The following is a 24,362-nucleotide window of genomic DNA, read 5'->3' as shown; positions in this document are numbered from 1 at the left end:
CTACTATAAAAAATAGAGTATACTTTAGATGTGGATTCAGGTAATGGCATAGGAAACATATACGAAGTAGCTAAGTACGGAAAAAAGCTGCAGCAGCACAATTATGCACATGAATAAATTTATGTACAATTACTAAAACCAGATGAAAATTAAGCACTGCAAAAGGTTCATCTGGATCAGCAAGATGTCAGTATAATTAAGAGGAAAGCATAACCAGGTCTACTTTATTTACATTTCTGATTCTATGTTTAAGTCTATGGTTTTTTAATAAAGTAATTGGTTTAGACAGCATCCAGATATTTTATTACCTCCTGTGTGTTCAGGAAGTAATTCCGATGAGTAAGAAGTCTTACATGAGAGAGCTATTCACTGTACTAGTATGGTTATAAACAATTAGCAAATAAAAGCCCCAAACCACATTTTACAAATGCATCAATTCATCAGAATTAGAGAGAAATACTGGAGTATGGCATGAATCCCAAGAAAGCTCAGAACCTTGGAGTCTTTTCTTCCATTGTCCTGCTATTCCTAACTAATCACTACAGAAATGCTGTTTGGCATCCATAGTGAAACCTATTAGTAGAAGTGCATAATAGATACATAAACCTTTAGAGCTCCAACGAATATCATAAACCCATTTTTTCTGGTATCTTAAGTCTCAGTGTGTATTTCCAAAGTTGAATTTTAAATGCATTTTCATACTGTTAAGTTCAGAGTGCACCTGGATATTCTTTCCTCGGTTGAAAAAACAGTGCTGTTAGCATATAAAGATTTGAATACCACTGACTAAAAAGGGCCTGGGTTTAGTACTGAATGGATTCAACATGAAGGGTAGCATTTAACAGACAATACTTCACCGTAAAACTAAACAGATGTAACATGTATTTTTTCATTATAGGCTCAGAATCACCACGGAATAGACAATCATAGAAACTTGTTTTTCCCTACTTCATTCTCTAATAATCATCCTGGTTTATTAGCTTTGGTGACAGCATTTGTCAAGCTGTTTATTACATGTGTAAGAGCGAGGCAGAAGGAACAGCCCTTCATTAATGAGTGCTTGAAACTTCTGCTCTTTTAATGATCCTCGGAGCTTTCTCATTTTCAAATGTGTATTCAGAAAGATGGTTACAGTTAATTAGAGCAGTATTTGAAATTGATCCTTCAAAACTGAATTCCAAGTAGAGTTGATTAACATTTTAAAATGCATGTAATTTACCTATATACTTTCATATGTTGTACAGTAATTACTTTAAGCTCAGACAGATGAAAGATGACCAGAAAGCACTGTACACATTTGCTGATCTTGGGAACAGCTAGCATTAGTTGACAAAGGACTATGAAGACCACCCCTTTAATTAGCAGACAGAGATAACCGGGAGTTCTACATCAGAATTTAAATAAACAAACAAGCAAAGTGTAAATTAACAATTCTGAAGTTTAAATTAAAATTCTCGTAATTGTTAGGAATCCAAGTTACAAAAACAGGGAGGAAAGTTAATAACAACATATAACAGATATCCATGCAGCACAGACTACTTGGAAACAAGACAGCATGTTTTGTTAATTTTCATTACAGATCGGTAGGCAGGGTTTATTTTAATAATTTTCATATTGAGAAATAAGGTTTTCAGTGTGTTCCCACCCTCACCATAGCTCTACTTCAAATAGCAATGATTCCTTCATAAAGTTGCAAAGCCTTTTCTGAATACAGGGAAGAATTAAATCCAAGCAGCATTTTTTTCAGATTAAAATTAATTGATGTGACTTCCCATAAAGTTCCTATTACTAGTAACATGGTGATAGTCATAACTGAGCTACTGTAGAGTATACAGACAAAGTTTTGAAATTGAAAAATTAATTATAGATGGGGAGGGTTTTGAGGGTTTTTTGTTTGCTTGCTTGGAGGGGATGGGTGTTTTTTTTTTTTCTTTTGCAGTGAAGTAAACTGAACTCAAATCTCTTCACATTGTCCAATGAGACTGACTAATATTTCAAAGCCTGTAACTGTAATCCCCCACACCTTTATCATCTTTTGAGGAGTTTTCTATTTTAAAATTTACATTCCTGCCTCCTATTTGCAGTGACTCAAAGTATGGCCTGAAAGCTTTATTAAAAACAAAAAGCCCCAATCCACCTTTACAAGTCATATGCTGGTATTTAACAAAATCTTAATTTAAAATAGAGGTAAAAATAGAAGGAAAAAAACCAAAGAAAATTTACTGCTGAATTGCAACGATGAGAGTATAAAAATCAGTTAATTGAGTAGAATTCTCAATGTGTACTCCTACAGTGGTCCCATGCAGTGTCAAGCTTGGCATTTTATACCCAAGTATCAGGTATTTAAACAAAGAATTAAAAATTAAATAGCTTCACTATAGTTAGCAATACCTAATGAAGTCCATGCTGAAGCAACTGCTTAGATCACTAACATTTTTATTCTTCAATAGGAGGCATGGAAAGCCTCCTGGAAAATAAAATATGATGCAGATCCATCTAGCCACTAGAACCATATTCACACACATTCAACTTCAGGACCAAGTTAAATTTTAGGAGGGAACAATCCTGTATCATACAGAGCTATTTGTTAGGACTTTAACATACACTTTTTCCAGATAATTGCAAAAAGTAATTCAAGTTTTTTGAATTGTTCCTCAAATCTCCTGCAAGAGTGTTGCAACAGGCAAGAATTACCGTGAATACATGAAAATCCACTAAAATAAATCAGGATATATTACAGAAAAATGCATACACACATTCAAAGTGATCCTTTGAGCTTGCTAAATTTACAGATCAGCAAGATGCACTAGTGTTTGTCTCTTTTTGCAAAGGCTATCCTATACTCATTAATGTAAGTCCTTACAAAGAAAGAATATTCTACAAGTATAAAGATCATGTATATGAATTTTAAAATACTGCTATACTTGGTAACTTTTTGAGATTTTTTTTCTGTCTTGCCAGTTTCCATGACAGCTATGGAAGCAAAAGGTGACTCATCTTAAAGACTACCCAGTTACATACTCTTAAATAAAAATACATTTTAAAAAATGATACTTGGATTTATAACTATTGTAAGAGCAAAGTAAAACTCTTGTTGTGGTATCTTAAATGTGATTATACTTCATAAGAATATTTCTGCAAATTATAATTGTGAGAGATTCTGTCTAAACAAAACAACCAATTTGTAAAACTTGCAAATAAAATATTTATGTGCCTAGAATATCAAGTTGTCTATTCTACAAAAATCAGGCTTTTCTTCTAGTTCATCAGCATACAACAGCATAAACAAAAAAAAAAAAGGAAGTGGATTATAAGTTTACAGTGATGAAGGACAAAAACCATTACGGAAAAATATATGGCTGACAACAACAGGAAGTCATAGTCATAGTTACCCTTTGTTTTAAATGGAATGTGGAACAAAACTATTAATAATTTTTTTTTTTTAATGTTTCATTACAAAACAGAAAAAAATATTGAGTAACTTTCTTTTCCATACTTGGGGGTGTAAGGGAGGGGCAGCAAGAGAGGTATTTGCATTGCATAAAAGCGAAGTTCCCAATTTCCTCACTAATGAGATTAAAGAACATTAATTAGAACTGAAAATTTACTGACCTAACAACCTTAAAATGTTCCTGCATTACTCATGTTGACAATTAACAAATTTAGGAACAGGAGTGATAAGGTGGTTTGCTAAGCTAGAGTACCTATACTATTAGATTGTTAGCTTGATACCTAAGTCAGGTAAGTGAGAGTCTGCTAATAAAAAGATGAGGAATATAATTCATATCATTCAAGAGTTCTTTAGTAAGTTAAATGAATACACATAACCACCAGCATATAAAATAGACTTCTGTCAGGTATGTTGTCTGATGTGCTCCAATTAGGAAAAAGTGCAATGTAATACAAACACACACTGCAATAAGAGTAAGGTTTGGCTGTCAAGACTTGCAAATAATTTCAGCATCTAAAGCAGTGAAGCAGAAATCATTAAACCGGAACTGGTGGTATTAAGGCTTGATACTACTCCATATTTTGCTTATGAGCTTAAGACCACTGATGAATATCACCAAAAGCAAAATAGCCAGATGTCAGTGTTTGAAGTGGTAGGACAAAACAATCTTCTTTGGTTGGTTAATTGGTCCCACTAGGAAGCAGGGGGGGAGAGAAAAAAAAAAAAAAAAAGAAAAAATTCTGCTTTTCCACAAAGTCCCACATAAAAAAACCCCCAGGGAATGCAGGATTTTTGGACTAAAATACAAGTCCGTATCTTGGGTATAGCAAGAATTTTATTTTTTTTCTCCCCATGAACTCCCAGTGCATTACAGTTAAAGACAGTAACACAAGCTATGGATTTATAAGCAGGACAGCACCAGGTAGCAGTCTTCAGGACCTGAAAGATGAATATTACAGTGTTGCGTCTACTTCTTGAAAAAGGATTTTCAAAAACTGTAAAGGATTTGAACAAAAGGATTTTTAAGCCAACTTAGCTTATCAAAAGAATCAAGTTGAGATGACTAACATGAAATATCATGACAAGAAAATAAGGTAATAAAGGACTAACAGTGACATAATAAAGAGATACTGCAAGTTTCGGATTAAAAGTTAAATTGTTTTAAGTATGACTGTGGGACTATTAAGAAAAATTACATTATCTTCAAAATAAAGCACCATGAAGATAGATCTGTATTAGCCAGTAAATCAGAGGATCACTACCAGGCAGAAAGCATTCAGAGATTAAATTAACAAATAATCTACTCGTCTTAAACACCATGACATCACAGTAACTGCGCTCAACTCTGAATTGTGCATAAAGCAGGTAACAATTTAATGCAGTTCACTGTGGATTTGCTTCTGTAATGGTTTATATTATCGTTTGGTAGTAACTTTTGGCCTATTGTGAACAATGTCAACTTATTTTCATTACAGAGTCACATTACAGTTGTAAGGTGTTTCTTCAGGGCTCTGCATGTTGGTTTACATATTTATGCATAATATGCAGCTGTAACTAGAATTTGGAAAAAACCTCTTCAGAATTGCTGCTGGCAGCATATAATTTACAGAGGATACAACAGAAAAGAATGGTAATGGGTTGACCTTCCAAAGAATTACTGTCCAAATAAATCAAATAGTGAAGGTGAGAAAATAAAAAAAAAAATCAGACACTTGACCACTTAGTTATTCAGATGAACGATTGCTCTCTACCACTGTTGGTATACTGACTTTGGTTCCAGTATACTCAACTGGAGCCTCTGTCACCCATCCTGAGGACTGAAATTCTGTAAGCATATTGAATAAAAAGACTGGGAAAATCTAAAAAGGCTGAGTTTTCAGAACCATCAGAATTCAAAAACAAATGAGACTCCTGAATGTGTCTCAAAACAAACATCCTCAGCTTGCTATACAGCTTTTCACCTCTCTCCTCATTTCTATGCCTGAAGGAATTAAATGAAATGAGTCACTTAAAACTAAACAGTTCTCTTGTTCTAGAACTGGTTTTGTTGTAAGAAAACTGGGATGGTTTCTATATCCAACTTTAGAAAAATCTCCATTATATATAGTTTACCTCAATCCCATCTAGCAGGTAAAACCACAGCCAAACTAAAGAGATAAAACAACTTCAAAAAACTAAAATGATGTGGCAATATCCAAGAAGTTTCTTGGAAACAAGTTACTACCAATGTTTAAAATTTAAATTCAGATTTAAACTCAATGCAGAACACTCAGTGATCCTAAAATCAAGGAATATTAACATTTCTTTCCAGGTAAGTTATAGTGGGTAAGAAGCTAAATGTGCTTTCAAGACAAGGAGTGTGAAAGCATCAAGTATTTTAAAGAGTTACCTTAGGTCAAGCACATCCTCGCACAGTAACTCTACTCTTTTTCCAGTGGAAGTACCCTTTAAATTTAAGGGAGTGAAAAACCAAGTTCTCTCAACTAACTTTATTTTCAATGTACTTTGTATACTAGTTAATCACACATGCAATTTTCTTCTGCAGTGGAACAATGAGAATTTTATTTCCTACTGTCATCGGTCCTCAGAAAGTGCAATTCATACTCACAAGCTATAAACATGTGGCTTCTGAACTTAAGTAGTGCCACATACTAGCTATTAACAAGAGGATAGATCTCCCACTTCTTCAGGAGAAAGAGAACACAACCCATGAATGATCTTTTGAGCTGACATCCTAGTTACATGCAATGTGTATATTATCTGTTTTAAGGCAGGGAACTTGCCACACTCAAAACCAGTAGCAGGTATAACACCAGAACTTACTTTATACTGAAGCGATTTATCAGTAGTAAGGAAACAGAAAAGAAAGGTGTAATATTCTTAAGTTAATCTATAAAAAGGCAATTTTATTCCCAGCAGCTAAAAAAATAAAAAGCAGAAGTATCAGTATTACTGACTGGTTCAATTAATTGTAGGCAATATATTCTATTAAAAACACCACACATTTTTGTGACTAGTAAGGTATAAAATCTTTGGAAAAAAGATATTTTAAACTGGGTTTAGATTTACAGTAGGAAATATGTTTGTTTATTTTTTCCCCTAAAAGAGCTGAACTTATTTCATAACTGAAGTTTCTCTAGTTTCTTCTCTGCATTTTGTACAGAATCATTTTCGAGCTGCACTAATTTATCCACACATCCTCTTGATATAGACTCTTTCACACAGAAAAAGGGCACAAAATAAGCCCAAGGCGGCAAAGCTGTTGAGGAATGAAAGCTAAAATGGTGAGACCATCAAAAATATCTCGCTCTCGAATACTTTTCACATTTGGTGTTTGAAAAGGACTAGATTAAGTCAAGTGGACTCACCTTTCAAATGAGCCCTATCTTTAAGAATATTGTACCTTCCATTTAGTACAATACATACAAAAGCTTCTTTAAATCTGTTACTGCATAAAAATTAAAATAAGTAATAAACTAATAAACAATGTTATGGATAATCTGAAACAAAAAAATCTAAAGGCTAAGAAGGTCCATTAAGAAAAATACCAGAAAAGGCATTAGTTTAAGTTCAGGAGTGATTTATTTTCATGAACCCTTCCTCCATGATCTAGATGCTTGAAAGAGGTGGGAAAAAAAAGAGCTGAAATGATAATTACTTAAAAAGATAACAGACAAAGGTGCTGTGCAGAATCATTAAAGTCAGTCAGAGAATTATGCTAGGTTAAGATTTTTTTGCAACAGCTTTGTTCGCAGAAGCAAGGAAGATAAGCATTGGTCAGATGCCTGAAAGTGCTGTTGTGACTATGAACTTACAGGAATTGATTGACTCTGGTATCATGCTGGAGGAGTTGTAAGGCCCATAAAGGAAGGCTGATGCATATTCATCTGTCACGGCGCTGTGAAAACTGGTTTGGCTGCTCAGGTTGTTGCCACTACTGCTGTTTCTGTTGTACAAGTTGTTGTTCAGTTCATGGTTATTTCTGTGAGGCAGCTGCAAGCTGCCGTTCAAGTGGCTGGAGATATGGCTTACAGAAAAACCTGTCCTAGAGGACAATGATGTCATTTTGCTCTCATCATCATCTGAAGCAGCATACAGGTTCCCTAGAGAACTGGCTAGTCTGGAGTTTATGGAAACGCTGAGTGAAAAACACATGTTGGGAAAAAAAATACACACAAGGTATGTACAGATAAATACAAAAAATAACAGTTCAGAAGACATCAGATGAATAACACAGCATTGTGAAATAATTTGTGTTTGCACACAGGTTCACCTTCTAGCTCTCAAATAACAAACCCCAGAATTCTTTGTCAGGAGTTCCTAAACTTAGTTTATTCGAGCACTACCATGGCCAGCTTTCCCCTCTGTCAAATGATATGCACATGCAGGAGATTGTGGTAAAAGGTTTAGGCAGTGGCCGACCTACACTGAACTCTTTTGTTTCTTGAAATCAGTAATGATATACAAGTCTTCAAGTAACCAAGTAGTAATATGACAAAATTTGAGATTAAAAATAGGGTGTCCTGAAACAGCTCTTTAAGTTAATTATTTTCTTCAAGTATTTGTGTCCAGAAGTTATTAAAAATGCAGTATTCTAAGTTTCATTTAACATCCATAATTACTTAGTACAATAATGGAATTAAATCGCAATAAATGAAGCATTCATAAAAATCATATTAATTACCATGCAGTATTCTTCTGAGATTAATAGTATATAGACTTGTGAGAATATCTGCAAAACTTCCATAAACTCAGGTAAGTGAAAAAACCCCGAAATAAAACCACTAAAAAGCCCCAAGCAACGTAACACTGTTTCTGACTTGATATAATCCCACCAGAGGTCTCATACCAGTAGTATAGGTTTGGGGTTGTTTGTTTCTTAAATCCACAAGCAACTGAAGTTTGGCTAGCAGAACAGCAAACCACTTCAAATTTAACCCTTCTTACATCCAAGAACAGGAAGTGCTTCGTAGACTACATATTGCTGAAAACCATTTAGTATATAGTAAGTATTTGTATCAAAATGAGAAGAAAAAAACCCCCACCTTTTAAGGTTAGAGCCTGAGGATGTGGGAATTCTGCTTATTCTTTCTGCAGATGGTGACTTAACTGCCATCACTTTGGAGGCCTTCAGAGGAGACATGGATCCTTCTGTGCCACCTGAAGTATTCAGTCTAAAAGGAGTGCAGAGTTTTAGTGAAAAACAAGATTTTTATAATTAAAATACACATCTCAAACACATACAGTCTTTCAATACATAGACTGGTATTTTAAAAAGTGGAAATTCTCAAGTCTGACAGAACTCAACTGCAAAAACTCAACAGTTTGCTGGTTTTCAAATACCTTTTAAAAAAAACCACCTTTAAAATATCCCACACTCAAGTTTTTCCCCTGCAGTACCATATTATACAGTTTTAGGCTACTTTTCACCTTGATAATTTGTGAAGGCTAAGCACATATTGTTTATCAAATTTACTGCAAATTTGATTTAAATTTTAAATACAGTTCAGAAAGAATACTTCCTGTGCTTATAAAGCAAGTACAGGTAGAAAAACAAACCACTGTAGCTTGCATGAGAACAGCGTCATCGTTTCCAAATGGCAGCAAGAACATTTTTACAAAGTTGCACAGAACATACAGCTCTTTCTAGGGCGGGACCCTTCGTGACCAAATTCTTCATATTTTGATACTGAGCTGTAAGTATGGTACACTGGACTGCTCAAAAGTGTTAGCATTATAGCTGTCCATATTGGTTTCTTAATAACCAATAAACGAATAGCTTCACAGTAGTATGAAATTCTCTCCATCCTTAAGACTAGGGGATATTATCATGATCATCTCTTAAAGGATGAAAGACCTTGCATACAAGTCTCCAGCTACAAGCACAGAAGGAACGACATTGAGCAGAAACAGTTTTAATTCCACACCAAGAAAGGGTAAGCAGACATCTGCAAGGTTAGACTTCTTGACTAATTAATCTCAAAAATACAGGTTGCCACAAAACTGAAGAGAATGTGTTCTTTTCAGTATTAATGCTTTATTATGATAGATATTTTATATTATATGTTGTATTTTGGATGCAATGATTACCAAAAGAAAGACTCAATTCTGCCACTCCTATAACGCTTAAATTAAGTCAGTTTTCACTCTATGATTTATTTTCTTGGGGGGGGGGGGGGGGGCACTGTCAGTACTGACTTGAAATTAATACAGTTCATAAATAAAATTTAGAAAATGAGAAGAAACCGTTGGCTTTATTGGTGCCACAGAAAGTTCTGAGCAAAGCATGTAGTAAAGTGCACAGTGAGGACCCTGCATTTAAGTATGAAAAGGTAGTAAAACCTAGTATTTATCTGGTACATCTTCTAAAAAAAAAAAAAGTACCAACTAATTCATCTACTAAAAAACACAGGACAAATTATGATATGCAGACAACAAGTAGTCAATTTAGGCTTTTGAGACATGTAATTAATTCTACAGAAATAAAGTGGTTATGAGTTAAGCAGTCATCCTTCATTGCATAACAATATAGATACAAGAAAATGTGACTGAAGAAACTACTTGTATGCGCTAACTATTTCTTAAGAAGAATTCAAGGTATCCCTGAAGTAGAACTAAACCCTTTGCCCATTAGATTTTTTCCCCCGTTTCTTGCAGGTGTTTATAAAAAGGTTTTATCTGTCACTTCCCAGAAGTCTAAAATTGCTAATCAATTGATGCGCACTGAAACAAACACTGAAAATTTAAGATCTGAGTGGTATTCATTGAGAATTTTAATACCTGAAAGGTTGTGATATTGACCTCGTGTGCAGTTTCATGTCTTGCAGCCTAAAGAAACAAAAGCAGCAACCTTTATCAGAGGATAAAAAGCCTTTCCCCTCCCTCAAAGCATGCTTGCATGTCTCATGCTGGCTTTAGAGTACAAGACTGACCAAGGTTAAAAATGTCAATCATAATTTTAATTTACAGTTAGGTAAATTAACTGGTTCTGAAAAATTCAACATTTATACAAGGAGTACAGAAAAGTAGTTACAGAAAGGTAACTAAGTTAACTATATAGTATTTTATTAGAGACGTATGTTTTATAATGCTAGGCAAGTATAAATTTGAATGTTTTGTGTTATTTACTTTGTCTTGTACTGCTACACAAAATATAGGTGCCCTGAACATGGAAACAAAGCGGGGGGGGGGGGGGAATTAATAAACCAAATCTGAAACTAATAGGTATATACCTAGAGAAATTTCCACCACAGAAGGTGGTACAACTAGTAGCACTGCCTTAAACAAGGCCACGTACTTGAAATAAAGATGTGATAGCACGGACCGAATATAGAATTGCAAATTACCTCAGAATTCGTTAATTACCTCAGAGCTCCAGTTGTAGCAGAACACTGCCGTCTCCGACTTTTTAAGGCATTAAGCTTATCTCCCTGCGTCATGCCATTCTGAGTTTCTGCACCTGCTTTGTCTTCAAAATCATCCTGGGAAACACAAAGTATGCAAGCAAGGAAATGTATCAAATCCTTATGAGTAGTGTATTTTCAAAGTACTGAACGCCTCCTTCACAAAGATTATGATTTAAAAGGCTCATCTACAGCCTTCTGCATACACAGGGCACTATTCTGTCTTTGCGAATTTCTAGTAAATTAAATGTGTCACTGTACAAAAACACATTCAGAGGCTTTTTGCAGAACCTGACCTCAAAGTCAGATCAGGATACTTGAGTCTAACACGGGTATTTATTTACTTCAAAGAAGTTTGTTTTGATGGAATGTAAACTCTAATGCCTTCCTCCATTACCATTTTTATCATCATCAATGTAGAAGGGAAGCAGTAACACACAATTCTGCAATATGCACAAGATGAGGAAGAAATTTAGATGTGTGTCCTGCAAGAGGAACTAACAATCAACTTTCCTAAATTACTAGATTTCTTAAGAAGTTCTCATGACCTCTAGAAAATAGTTTTGAAAACAATTTCTCTATGATAATTTTATAAGGAATATAGAATGAACAGATTTCAGAGTTTTATCCTACTTCTTCCAGCTTTAGAAAATAGTATAAACTAAGAAATAGTGTATGCCAACACTGTTTACATGCCTATTTATAATTTCTGAGTGATCTCAAAACAGAGTTTTCCAAGACTCAAGTACTAGAGACTGTATCTTAGGTAGCAGAGAAATATGAAAGTTAAACAAAAATATCTGCAATTTTTTTAAATTGCCAAATAAAAAAACCAAACAACAACTTATACCAATTATGCTTCATTTGACCTCAATGAAGTATTTGTATTACTGCAGTTCCTACTGCGCCTAAGTGACTTCAATGCTCTGCATAGAGAAATAGTTTCTGCCATTAACCAAGAAAAAAGACTGACAGAAGTAATACAACAGAAGTTAATCAAATGATGTGATAGTCCAAGTGTGCATTCATTATTGGAAAAAAATAATATTTTAGCTAGATTTCATTGTAGCTTATATGTTAGGCCATTGTTATCTACCATTCCGCCTCAACGTTGATAAATTTTCTTTCACTCTCTCTACTGCCCAACAGTTACTGCATGTAGCTGTTCTGTCCTCTGATTCTTAGACTTTATGCATTTTTGGGACTGGGAACTACTTTGTTTTGAACTTCTAGAGGGGTTATTATAATTAGATCTTGAAATATAATCAAATATCCAAAGAGATAAGTTTTATGTTTTAAAAACTCAGTTACTAACACCTGTAATGTGACTGTAAAAAGCTGAAATACAAGTATTACAGAGAGGGTTACAGCAGAAAAAAGCAGCACTGCATTTATATTGTGCATCTGTACGTAAGCTGCTACACAGCACAGGGGTAGCTGAATTACCTGCAAGTAAGCTACCTAGCATACTGGAAGCAGTAAGTTGTAGTGGTAGCTCAGATTCAAAAACATGACTGCCCATATGGCCCTGTGCCAGCTTCTTTCATTAGACATACAAGATCATCTCTATACAGTGTTATATTCTCCAATTTTATCTAGATATTTAACTTTACATATTCCAAAAAAGTTGCACTTCCAAAAGGGAAATAGTACCTTTACACAAACATTCAGGCACTCTTCCAGATTATCACAGATCACATGATAGATGCTGACTTGAATTTATACTAACAAATATCTGAGGAAGGTGCACACTACATCCCTGGTCTGTTAGACTGAGTAAAGGATTCTGTCAGCAATGTAAAAGCTCTTTAGTTATTACAGAGCTAAGATGGCATCAAATGTGTAGTTCCTCTAAACTGCTTCTTACAGATACTGTAGAAAACTACAGTTTAAGACTTTTACTAGCACAGAAACAGAAGCATGTTCACTTTAGCTCATACTCCATACAATTATTTTTGGAAGCACAGGTAAGGTCCTTACGCTACACATCACGTTAGTAATCCATAACACTATGATAAAAGGATGGACATCTATACGCTAACACATTATTAGCCAGAAACTTGGAATAAGTAAGATTTCCAGGAGGGAAAGTGATTTATTTTTTTCTTCCATTCTCTAATACACAACTGAAAGCCTGAAAGAATGACCAGAAATAATACAAACCTTTTGAAGTCTGCAAAATTACCTGTAACAGTTTTAGATATAACCTAAGCCTTTTTTTTTTTAAAAAAGTGGGAATTTGTTCTAATTATGACTTATAAAAAAAGGTTAGCTGTGAAAAACCAATCTAGTACTAATAAAAGGCTCAAATAACCCCATTAAAAGTTACCTACAGCTAGTTATTAAAAGATCAGATCCATCTCTGCTTGTCTGAAATTTTTTAACAAACTCATACCTCCCTGTATTGATCCAAGTCTTGTACTTTATTTATGCTGTCACTGATTGACATGTCATTCAAGCCACAAAGAACTCTGTTAATGTTTCCATCAACTACTCGTTTCTGCTTTGATCGGATGAGATCTCCCTCCAGCCATAACATCGCTTGCTTCCTTTAGGATACAAAACCAAATCAAATCACATCAACAGATTTGCATACACGTAAAAAACAGTATGAAAACATGCTACTCTTACAGACTGCCAACACTTGAATCTCCTGTACATCTTCATCTGGACAAAAAAGATATTCAAATTTCTACCACCAAAACGTCCCCAAAAACCAAAACATACCCCAGATTTCCAATGGTTAAAAAACAACAAAACCACCCCAAAATCACCGAACAAGTCTGTAGCCATCACAGAAATATTACAGGTACTAAAACTTCATTTTTAAAAATCATACTGGGAAAAGAGATTCACTAAAACGGAATTTGCAAAGGTATTTTAAAGGCTTTTAAAACACAAGTTAAAAATTCATAAAAAATTATGCTTTTAAATACATAATGCGTAGAATAAACCATGATACAGCACTTTCCAACTCATTAGCATGAGTTTTGTGTATACAGATACTGTGCAGTAAAACTACAGCTGACCTGCAGAGTGGAAGTGATCATAGTAAAGTTGAACAGGACCTAGTATCAATTTTCAGAAAAGATTATATCCTTCAGACAGGTGGTAAAAAAAGAATAATTAATTGCTACAGTAGGCATGGCTAGGCAGGCTTTTGTGGATGAGACTGCATTATTCCTTGATAAGGAAGTTTGCTGTGTAGGTATTGGTCATGTTAGTTCCATTCAAGAACTGAGACCCTATTACATATTATTGTAACAAAATTAAATTCCTATGCTGAAAAAAGAATGAAGTATTAAATCAGAATATACTGATTAAGCTTATCTCCCAGAGTCATACCATTCTGAGTTTCCACACCTGCTTTGTCTTCAAAAAGACTTCTTTCAGTGTCTCCACTGAAAACTTTCCTTTGTTTGAAAACAAAACGCTCTGGCAAAGCCTAAGAGCCAAGCAGTCTGAGCCAACTACATAAACTTGCTGAATAATTAATAGGAAGTGCAAGCACTACCAGAAAAGTTTCACTATGTCCCAAGAAAATATCAAGAGAAGTGAGAAGGAAGGGGTGGGGGAAGAGGAAACACCACTTATTCTACCTAACAGAAATAGCCTAGAAAAAGTGCTTGACGTTAAATACCTTTGAAATCTTTCAAACAAACTGATCAGACACATACTTGGGTGGGAACCTCTAAGAAAAACAAAAAACCAAAAACCACCAAACTCCAACCCACTACTCTAACATCCCTTATCAAACCTCAAAGAACCTAAGAGAGGAAGTTTTGACATCTATGAAGGTTGGGAGATCAAAGTTGCAAGGTTGTACCTTTTAATCAGATGCAACTTGGCAGGCCCAAGGGTAAGATATTTTATATTAGGATGATGCAACTGATGTTAGCTCCTCCTTTCTCAATCCCATTTTGACACTACTGATGACACTGCTTGAATTTTGTCTGATTCTCAAAACTTATTTATTGCCATTAGGACAACAGAAAATTCTTACTGAAGCATACTACAGCTCTTAGCTACGAATAATACAGGTACAAACAAAAAAATCTGAAGGATCTTTGCCTATCTACGAAAAAATCAAACCAAGTATTTAAACACCACTGAAGAAGAGACATGGGCCCTGGTTTTCCTATCTTTCGAGTACACAGCACTTAACTAACCACACTGCCTACAAGCTTTCTCTCAGTTTTGCTTTATTGTGGAAGTTATTTTTAAAAGTGCATCATCCAAGAATCAGCATGATGTGGAGAAGTTTAATCTGCCTTGAGCGAGCGCCTGCAGTTTCTAAAAGTTTGCGATTTTTGAAACAAAAAGTTTGTGCGTTTTGAATAATGGTGGGCCACCTCCCAAATAAAGGAGCATCCATTCAGTTGCACTGGAAAATAAATAGGAATCCCCTTTCATGCTTATTATAATATATATAAAATAATATTTTTATTATATTATAATGCACAATGCAAATTATAATATGTATTAAAAATAATTACAGTAATACTCCTTTCCCTCGAAAATCCTATGAATGTTTTACTGCATTTACGTAGTATCTAGCAGAGCTGTTTGCATTTTTTTTTTCCAAAAAGAGACAAATTTGTGGTGGATTTTTTCAGTGTTTCTCATAACACTGAAAATGCCTTTAACTAAATATCATCGTGGTTATCAACTCAAAAACATCAACACAACCACTAGAATAGTAAATGCACAATGTAAAAACCACTGTGACACTAACATCTACATCACTGAAGCCAGTGCAATTCTGTCATTCATTTCCAGTCAGGATCAAACCTTGAATCACCCATTCAAATTACCTGTACACGAGGTGTTCTCAAGCCAAATTATAGAGTCAATTTTGAGAAGGAGCTCTATTGAAACCACATATTCATTTTGCTAACGACTATTAACTCCATATCAGAAATGCCTCATACATTATATGTTAGGAATCTGACAGATCATAAGCTGTCCAACAGATACTTATTTAATCTTTAGTTACAAGAAAGAAAAAAAGTATCAATTATACTATTTTAAGATTCATTTTAAGTGTCATCGTAGGCTATACATAAATTCTTATCTTTCTATGTTAATATTTTAATAAATACTTATTGTTGATCTTTTGTCCACATCTGGACTTTACGCTTTCAACACATTTGTCTTTAATTCCTAAATCCCCAGAACATGAACAGTTTTGAGACCCTCTGCCTCTGAAGGGGAAGAAATGCATAGCAACTCCAGAGAAGACTTTTGCTACTATCTTTGATTTCAATCTCAAGTTGACTAACCTTAAACGTATTGCAACAGGCAGTATTATACGACGTCAGTAGACAGAAAGTAGGTCCTATAAATAGTGCAAGATGGATAAGGATGTAGAGAAGCAGTTGATTCTTAGTAGCAAAGAAGGTATACGTACTCTTCCAAGAAGTGTTGCTGGGGTCCTATAATAGAGCCTGGTCGACATATTCTTATCCAAGCAATGGCTTCAGCATGTGTGAACTTGTAGTGTTTCATTATGTAACAGGCAATCAGTGTTCCTGTTCTCCCCAGGCCAGCTACAGAAACACAAATAGCAACATTCACACACAAAGTCACTAGTATTTCATAATCATCAAATTAAAGTATTCTTCGCAATGTCATTCACCACCTTACTATTTGAAGAATTTTCGATTCAGTATTCCAATTTATCACATAATTGGATTTCAGTGCTGTAGATATAAGAACAAAATGTATCATACTTATAGAAAGTTAACAGCATTTAAGAACTGTGAACATGCAACAGTGAATACCCTTGGCACTAGTATAATTCCACTTCAAACTTAAATAAAAAAGGCTGATATTTTCAAAAAAGCTGTGACCAAGATGAATACAAACTTCATATTTATAAAACCAGTAAAAAACAAACATCAAAGTACCTTTGAGAAGCCAACACACATACTGTACAAATCAAGGTTCAAATACAAGCAATTACAGGTACACAACACAGATAGCAGCATGTGTCTTGTCAGCCAGTGGCTTTTTCGTTCTGAATCAGTTTTGTTGTGAAACCAATCTATAAAACAATTCACTGCCATCTGTATAAACAGCAATGGATGTTGACCAGCATACAATTATATATATCAATAGCTTAAAACAATTTAACCCATCGCCCCTCAAGTCACAAACTAATCCTGGTTTCAAGGAGAGAGTAGAGACAGAACAAATAGCTTTTACTATCAGACGAATCTCTTAAATATAGAGTAAGAATTAATTTCTCTCTAGCGCCGTGTCTTACCTACTAGTAAAAGGGCTCCCCATTTAAACCTTCTTTTCCTGAAAATATAGTATTTGCAGTTTACATTCTCATGGTGGCCTACTGTTTATGCACAAACATCTACCTAAATGGAAACTCTCTAAGCAGCCAGACATCCTTGCTGACAATTCCATACACAAGTACAAGCTCTTTACATTTAACCAGTAACTAAACCTTGCTATGACTTTCTGGAAAGTTAGGATGATTCAGGTAAAAGGATAAAGCTAAAAGTCCACAAATACTGTGATTCTGTAACCATATACTGGAAGACTAGAATGCAACAGGCAAATAGATAACAAAGAGCTGTACTACACTAAGTATACATCTGAATAAGAAAATGGTCTCTGAAAACTGCAGGTAACATCTACCAACTGCATATATCACTAAGACTTCAGTTATTTTCTCGAAGTTCATGTTAACGTACACACTTTCCATAGCAATCCTTTGCATTAAACCATTCTATCACTTCGGTGACAAGCAGTTTCTAGTGTAGAAGCTGTACTCTGCATTGCAGAGTACAAGAAAACTACAGACAATAGGTTAACTCCGAGCTAACTGTTGCTTTAACTTCAATATGCTTATTTAAAAGGATGTAAAAAACTTAAAAAGAATGAGATTGATGGTTTCTTATTAAATACACAAAAGACAAAAAATACTTCAGTTTGCAAGTATGTAAGTCACTAGAAAAGTATATTGTATTCCTTTCGCAACTAAACCTGGAGAATAACCATCTACTCATGCTAATCAATAGCTTCTGCGCTCATTTAGTCAGTTAGCAGAGGTCCAGCTTATTAATGCCAGAATTTCTGAGTCCTAGTCACAGTAACAACTTGTTAGCAAATAAAACTTAATCTTTGATATGCATGTTTATTGTTCAAGGAAAAATTATGAATAGCACTATTCTTGCCTCAGATCAGCAAGACATTCGTCTCCACAATGTCCTTACACAACTCTAAACATAAATCAAGCCAAAACCTTCAAAGCCTTTGTTAATCGTTCTTGACTAAGCATGTTTTGTGTATTTTCTAGCTGATTTGCTGAAATAGGCTGGTTTGAAATACTGGCATCACAATAACTCACACTAACTTGAAATGTGGAAGTCACGCTCCACACAAAAATGTAGAACTGTCCAAAAGCACAAAGAAGACCTTTCAGCCCTTTGCATTTCATAGCCAATTATCATAATGCTGTGAAAGCATAATGCAAAAGAGAAATCTCCCTTCAACTAAAACTCACGCCTTCAAGTGATATTAAGAAGAAACAGAACAATGAACAACAGATTGTCAGTTACTGTAAATAGCAGAGTAGGCTGAAAGAACTTAATAATGCACATGAAAGTAACAAATAGTTGTCACATATTTAGTGAACTATCATGAAGCAGTATTACTTCCACAATCAGAAAGTGTTTTTTAAATGCTTTATTTCTGGAATAAAATGCTATGGATTTATACTTACTTTGACTTTTAACCTGAGAAATAAATAAGTGCACCCACCTTTACAATGCACAGCAATAGCACCCTCAGCATTTTCACAAATGTTGAGGAACCTCTGAACTATGCTGTCACTTGGTGTGCTTCCGTCTATGAAGAACAGGTCATAATGCTCAAAACCAGCATCAGTAAAGCGTTTTGCATCATAAATTTTTTTGTTTAGTCTTATGACTGATGTAACATTATGTTTCTTGAAATAGGGAAAGTAAGCTTCAGGTGCATGAAGAGGATAACCTATAAAAAAGGAAGCAACAATCATTTAGAATCATAGATTAAGTTCAAAGGCTTACTAAGCAAAACTGCCCCCTAAACATTTTTTGAATGATAAACATGCTAATACTTAAAAAGCTCTAATTGTTTATTCTGAATAAACATGTTAAGTCCCACAAAAAAAATATTTCCACAAAATGCTTATAAAGATGACTATAATTAAACTGTCTGCTGTTTAGCCTGTTCCTCTCTAGAGGTAGGGTTTTATACATAAAGCTGGGCACATACATGAATTTAGCATTTCAGAACAGCTGTTTATCTATAAAGCTGCAGCTCAAAGAACATTCTTTAAGAGGAAACGCTGTGTTTATGAGGAAAATAGATTGGTGATCTATACTATGGACAAAAGGAACAGTCAAAGGATAAACTGCAGTACCAGAAATATTTTTGCTCTGTTGTGGCAAAAAAAAAAAAAATTATGCCTTGATTCAGTTGAGATACAAAAGGATCCTCTAGAAGAATTTGGGGGGGGGGGGTGGGGGGGGGGGGGGGGGGTTGGGGGGAGGGCAAAAACTAACCACACCACAACTGTTTAGGGCACATTCACCAAACAGATGTTCTCTGCTGCCAAGGGCTTGAGGGAGCGTGCACCCATGCCTATACGATGGATGGATGCAAAATGTAGTTTACTCTTTCCTATTAACAATCAAGTCTTATAAGGACAACACAGGAATAACATGGCCACCACAAAAATCAGAAGGTCTGTCATTGACCAAATTCACTGGTTTATCTCCAGAATTTTTATTCCTGTTCAGGTAAAACCTGAAAGCTTCTTCACAACACACAGGTCATTTCCACAAGTTATATATGCCTTAGTAAATGCAATTAGTCACAACACAATGAGAAAAATGTAGCTTTGTAACATGTACTTACACTCACCTGGGTGAGGCTTATTTGTAGCCTCATAACGGAATTTTAAACATTAGTGTTAGTTTATTAATTTTCAGTTATATACTTATAAAAAATAAACCACAGGTTCTCCAAACTCCATAGAACAATTTGAGTAGTTTTTGAAAAATTCTGCAGGAAAAGACTGTAACAGTGATTGCAGAAGAAACCCAAACCAACCTAAACATTTTCTCCCTGGATTTAGTTTAAATCTTTAGTAGACAGTATGAAATTAGCAGCGTTCCAGTCATAAAGGAAACATGAGAGAGCAGAAGGTAGAGTGGGGAGGAAAGAGGCAGACATTCAGAAAACGTGCTCACATAAAGCACCATGGCACGAAGAATAAGGTGAAATTCAGCAAAAATATGATTGTAGTTTTTAAACTGATTATTTTCCTTTTAGCTGGACCAAATCTCTACTTTTCCTCTGCTGGGTAAATTTCTCTTTTTTATTCCATTAGAATTATATAGGCTCTTCCCATTATCTCAAGAATCTTGAGTAATAAATGCAAGCGTCTTTTTAAAGTCTTTCCTGGCCTTTGTTACACAACTCTTAATACAGTCTCCTTTGCTTTATACAACTCACCTTTAGTTCTCATACTTACCGTATCACATTGGCAGGTTCCAGGAGAAAATTAAGGGGCCTGAATTTCTCAGGCACTATATCACTGAATGAAAGTCACTGACTGTTCGAAGAGTTGGAATTCTTCTAGCAAAGAAGAAATTCCAAACTTTTGAAATTAGGTTCTATGATTGTATATAAAAAGTCACTGTATGATTATTTCTGAAGATAATAAGTAATCTATTAATCTCTATTATCTTCTGCTCATTTCCTGTGACTATTTAATATGCTGGGAAACATAAGATCACAGAACAGCATTGAGATATACACCGTACCATTTTCAAGTTTGCTTTTTGGGTGTGGTCCACTAAATGCCAAAAATTTTCCTGGAACAATCCAGTTGAAATCACCATTTTCCACTCGCTATAAAAATTTCAGAAGAGAAAGAGAAAAGCATTTTAATATCTGTACATACAAGGTTAAAAAAATTACTCAATTTTATTTTACTTTTTACTATGTTCTTGCTGCATTAAAACAAAACACTTCAAATGTAATTATCTAGCTTACCTATATGGGACACTAACTAATCATAAGCCGCTTCTCAGAAATACCTTAAAATGAAATGCAAAAAAAAAATTTGCTTAGGTTTTCCAATAAAAGCAGAAAGTTCTAAGATATTTCTCCCTCAGAGGGCTTAGTGTTTTCAGACACCTACTTATAACAATACTGACAAACATCAACATTCTTAGAGGTTTTAATCAAAGAATATAGAAATTGTTTCCCTGTATGGCATTGGCTAAAAAAAAAAAAAAAAAACCCACAGAAAACAAAAAACAATTAGCCTTCAAAAACAATTATTCTTTCTCTGTAGAAACTGAAATTTACATGCTAGCATAAGTTCTGATGAGCCAGTAATCATAGAAGGAAAGTATAAATCAAGTAAAAAACATAGATTAAAAAAACCCCAAAATCTCAAACTGACATTTTGCATTTCTTGCTCACTTTTAAATCAAAACTTCAAAAAAGCTCTGCAAGTTCTGTCAGTGCCAAAATTGGAAGCTTCTTTGGAAATGCAGAACTAAAGTTCAAGACTGCCTTCATGTTTTTTCATTGAAGAGTGCTCATTCCTCATTTGGCAATGCAGTTATTCTCAGCATGACTCTTAAGGACATGGCACTCTGTTCAACTGCATTATTAAGCTTGTGTTTTTAGCTCCCAGCTCATCAAAACATCCTAATGAGTGAAAGGTTCTGATAATGGACATTACTGCAATCAATTCACCAACTGTTTGCTTAGCTAAGCCCATTAGGCTTGCTCCCAACGTCCTCACACAGTGAAAAGTCCTGTAAGTTAACAAGGTTGTGTAAGACTAGTGAACCCATCTTGGCAAGTCAGCCCCCCCCCCTTGTTTATATCACAGACTGCAATCTCAACATTGTAGCCCTTCTACCCCCTTTAAGGAAGAAGTCCTGTTTAGTAAGTATTTTTCTATTTGTATTACCAGTTTTAATTAAGTAATCTTTTTCGTTACATGGGTTATTGTGAATAAGTTACATTTTAACCAATATATTTGTGTATGTGTGTACACATACTCAAAACTACATGCAAACATTATTATTAAAGAGTATTTTACATCTGGTCCAACAAAAGGGGAATTAGCTGCCTTGGTAATGCAATAAGATGAAAGAACTGTAAAGGTGAAACAATTTCCTTTTGCCTGCTCCCTTTAAGTCTTATGCAACTCCTCCCGACGTAACTACACATTTGAAGACCTAACACAGCAAAAACCTGGAACATTTGAAGTTTTATAAATATAGCAGAAGACATATGTAAACATACAACGCTGACCACAACAAGTAAAATAGAAGACATGCCAAGAAATGAACAAAAAATTAAAGATGATTCCAAGTTCTTGCTGCTTAAACTCAGACAGCAGGCAGCATACTTATCACAAACTAAAATAACATTAAACATTAAACAAGAAAATGGGATAGCTTTAGTCAGTTATTTTAATACTTTTCTCCAGGCAGATTAATGCCTACTGTATGTACAGAATCCTAGACATTCCCAACCATCTTTTTGTTTTTGAAAAAACATTTTCCTTTTGTACATAGAAAGGAAAAGTGCCGCAATTTCTTACTTCAAATTTTAGTTGCTGTTCATTTAATTTTGGCAGTTCAGCACAGGCTATACCAATTTCTCAATCTAAGTATTATGGAACATTACAGTGTACAGAAATCCTTCTACAAATGCTTTGAAGTTTTGTGAATAGCTGTATGTTATAGCATGCCTAGTGCAGCCAACATCTACTGTATAATTGGTGTTGTAAATTAAGTTTTTCCACTGTTTATTCCTCTCCTGACTTCACCTTCTTTCTTGAACCTTTATGAAGCAATTCCTACAGCTGTATTTCAGAGATGTAGTCATCCACACCTTGCTTATAAAACAAGGCAATTATTTATCAAATGTTACAGAGATTTAAGAAAAGCGATTATCCCTGAAACTTGTTTAATAGAAATATTCAACTTAGGATAATAAATTTTAAGATGGACCTTTTCAAACTAAGCAAATTTATTCTCATTATTTCCAAATGTTCTGAGAATTGCAATACAGGGACTAGGGGAAAGAATACTGGCTACAATAAAGTAACACAACTCTGAGAAGAGAGTTTAATATGTATTCAAATGTTTAGTACACCTCTAGTTTATATATTGCTCTCCTTAACCAATGCAACTGGAGGAACTTAAGGGAGTTCCAAAGACAAGATCCAATAGAACTACACGGTTGTCACTGACCAGTAAAAACCCTTTTCCTTCCTTTGAGTATGAGAAATGGTAGACAAAGATGATGCAGCTATTCTGGACCAGATGCATATACACCTTCTGTGCTGCCATCTCCTCTGTACACAGCCCAGTTCACAGGTGCAGTATGGGCATACTTTAAAGGTTCTCTGAGCCATATAGCTTGAGATAACTATCCATTACTAGCAGATAAAGGTGCGTATATCACAGAACAAGGTCCTAGAAGCATCTAGAGTCATTCAGAGTATCTATTCTTAGGTTGTAAGAAAACTGGGAGAACAATGAACGACATATGACATACATAGGTTTCTGGGACTGCATTAGGGAAGTATTTTGGATGTATTTTCATCGCTGAAATCCCCACATAACGCATCCTTACTAAAAAAGCTCAGAAAAAGTCATCTATGTGGCTATAAAAGATTTATATATTTGGGGCTAACAGCATCTCAAGAAGCAGCTCAAGTGTTGAAAGCAAGCACAGATTCTGAGGTTCAGCTGGGAGACCTTGGATCATATCCTGGGGGAAGGTTGGGAAGCATGAGAGAGGTCCCAGAAGCCAGAAAGGCTACAAGAAAACAGGAGATTTATGTGACACGCTGAAATTGCGAAGATGTTCATCCTGCGTGTTTTTCACATACAGCATACAGGTTTGGATGTACATATCTTACATATGAACACTGGGTTTTACTTGAATTAAAATGTGTTTCCAGTACATTTTAAGTCGTGGGATACTGTATATTCTAACTTACTTTAGGTAAATCAAACACATTCAACTCATTATTAAATGTACAAACCTCATAGTGTTCATATTCATCCACATCAAATGTCTTAAAGTCAAAAAATCCATGCTGCAAGGCCTAAAAGGCAACAAGGTGTCAGTTTATACTGAAATATGATATATAATCTCATTTTATAATACTGGTTTTGAGGCTCAAAACTAAATCACTAAATGTTTGTGGTTTTGGCTTATTGAAGCCTCTATAATTAAGACAACGTTACATTTTGCACAGATTAACAACACAGACAACAAAAACTCCAACAAAGTCACTAAAGCACGTCAGGCTCATTTGCTCCCCCCTTCAAAGACATTACAATGGGACATAAGGCTGTTGCATACCACTTAAATGATACAACTGATTCTCCCCACCCCAGTATGTATGTCTTTTTTCCTGTAAGGCAGACAATGAATTAAAAAGCAATTCCCTTTTTGTC

At 34.9% G+C, this 24,362-nt stretch overlaps 1 protein-coding gene across 4 annotated transcripts in view; it reads right to left on the bottom strand.

Annotated features, from left to right (window-relative positions):
* The window catches only part of CDC14A (cell division cycle 14A), a 67,053-nt gene that overhangs the window by 2,195 nt on the left and 40,496 nt on the right, over positions 1–24,362 (bottom strand). For 2 of the 4 annotated variants that reach the window (XM_055724240.1, XM_055724238.1), the window contains exons 7-15: positions 23,945–24,007; positions 20,685–20,772; positions 18,634–18,864; positions 16,265–16,403; positions 13,250–13,403; positions 10,817–10,932; positions 10,232–10,279; positions 8,497–8,625; positions 7,267–7,589 (exon numbers count right to left, since the gene is read on the bottom strand). In XM_055724240.1, the coding sequence (XP_055580215.1) occupies positions 7,267–7,589; positions 8,497–8,625; positions 10,232–10,279; positions 10,817–10,932; positions 13,250–13,403; positions 16,265–16,403; positions 18,634–18,864; positions 20,685–20,772; positions 23,945–24,007 (1,291 nt within the window). The remainder of the gene's footprint in view (positions 1–7,266; positions 7,590–8,496; positions 8,626–10,231; positions 10,280–10,816; positions 10,933–13,249; positions 13,404–16,264; positions 16,404–18,633; positions 18,865–20,684; positions 20,773–23,944; positions 24,008–24,362) is intronic. The other 2 variants (XM_055724241.1, XM_055724239.1) reach the window with 2 other exon arrangements.

Source organism: Falco cherrug, chromosome 12 (genome assembly GCF_023634085.1).
Source record: "Falco cherrug isolate bFalChe1 chromosome 12, bFalChe1.pri, whole genome shotgun sequence".
Classification (NCBI taxonomy): Eukaryota; Metazoa; Chordata; class Aves; order Falconiformes; family Falconidae; genus Falco; species Falco cherrug.
Note: the sequence above shows the minus strand (reverse complement) of the source record. Positions and strands in the feature narration are given on the sequence as shown.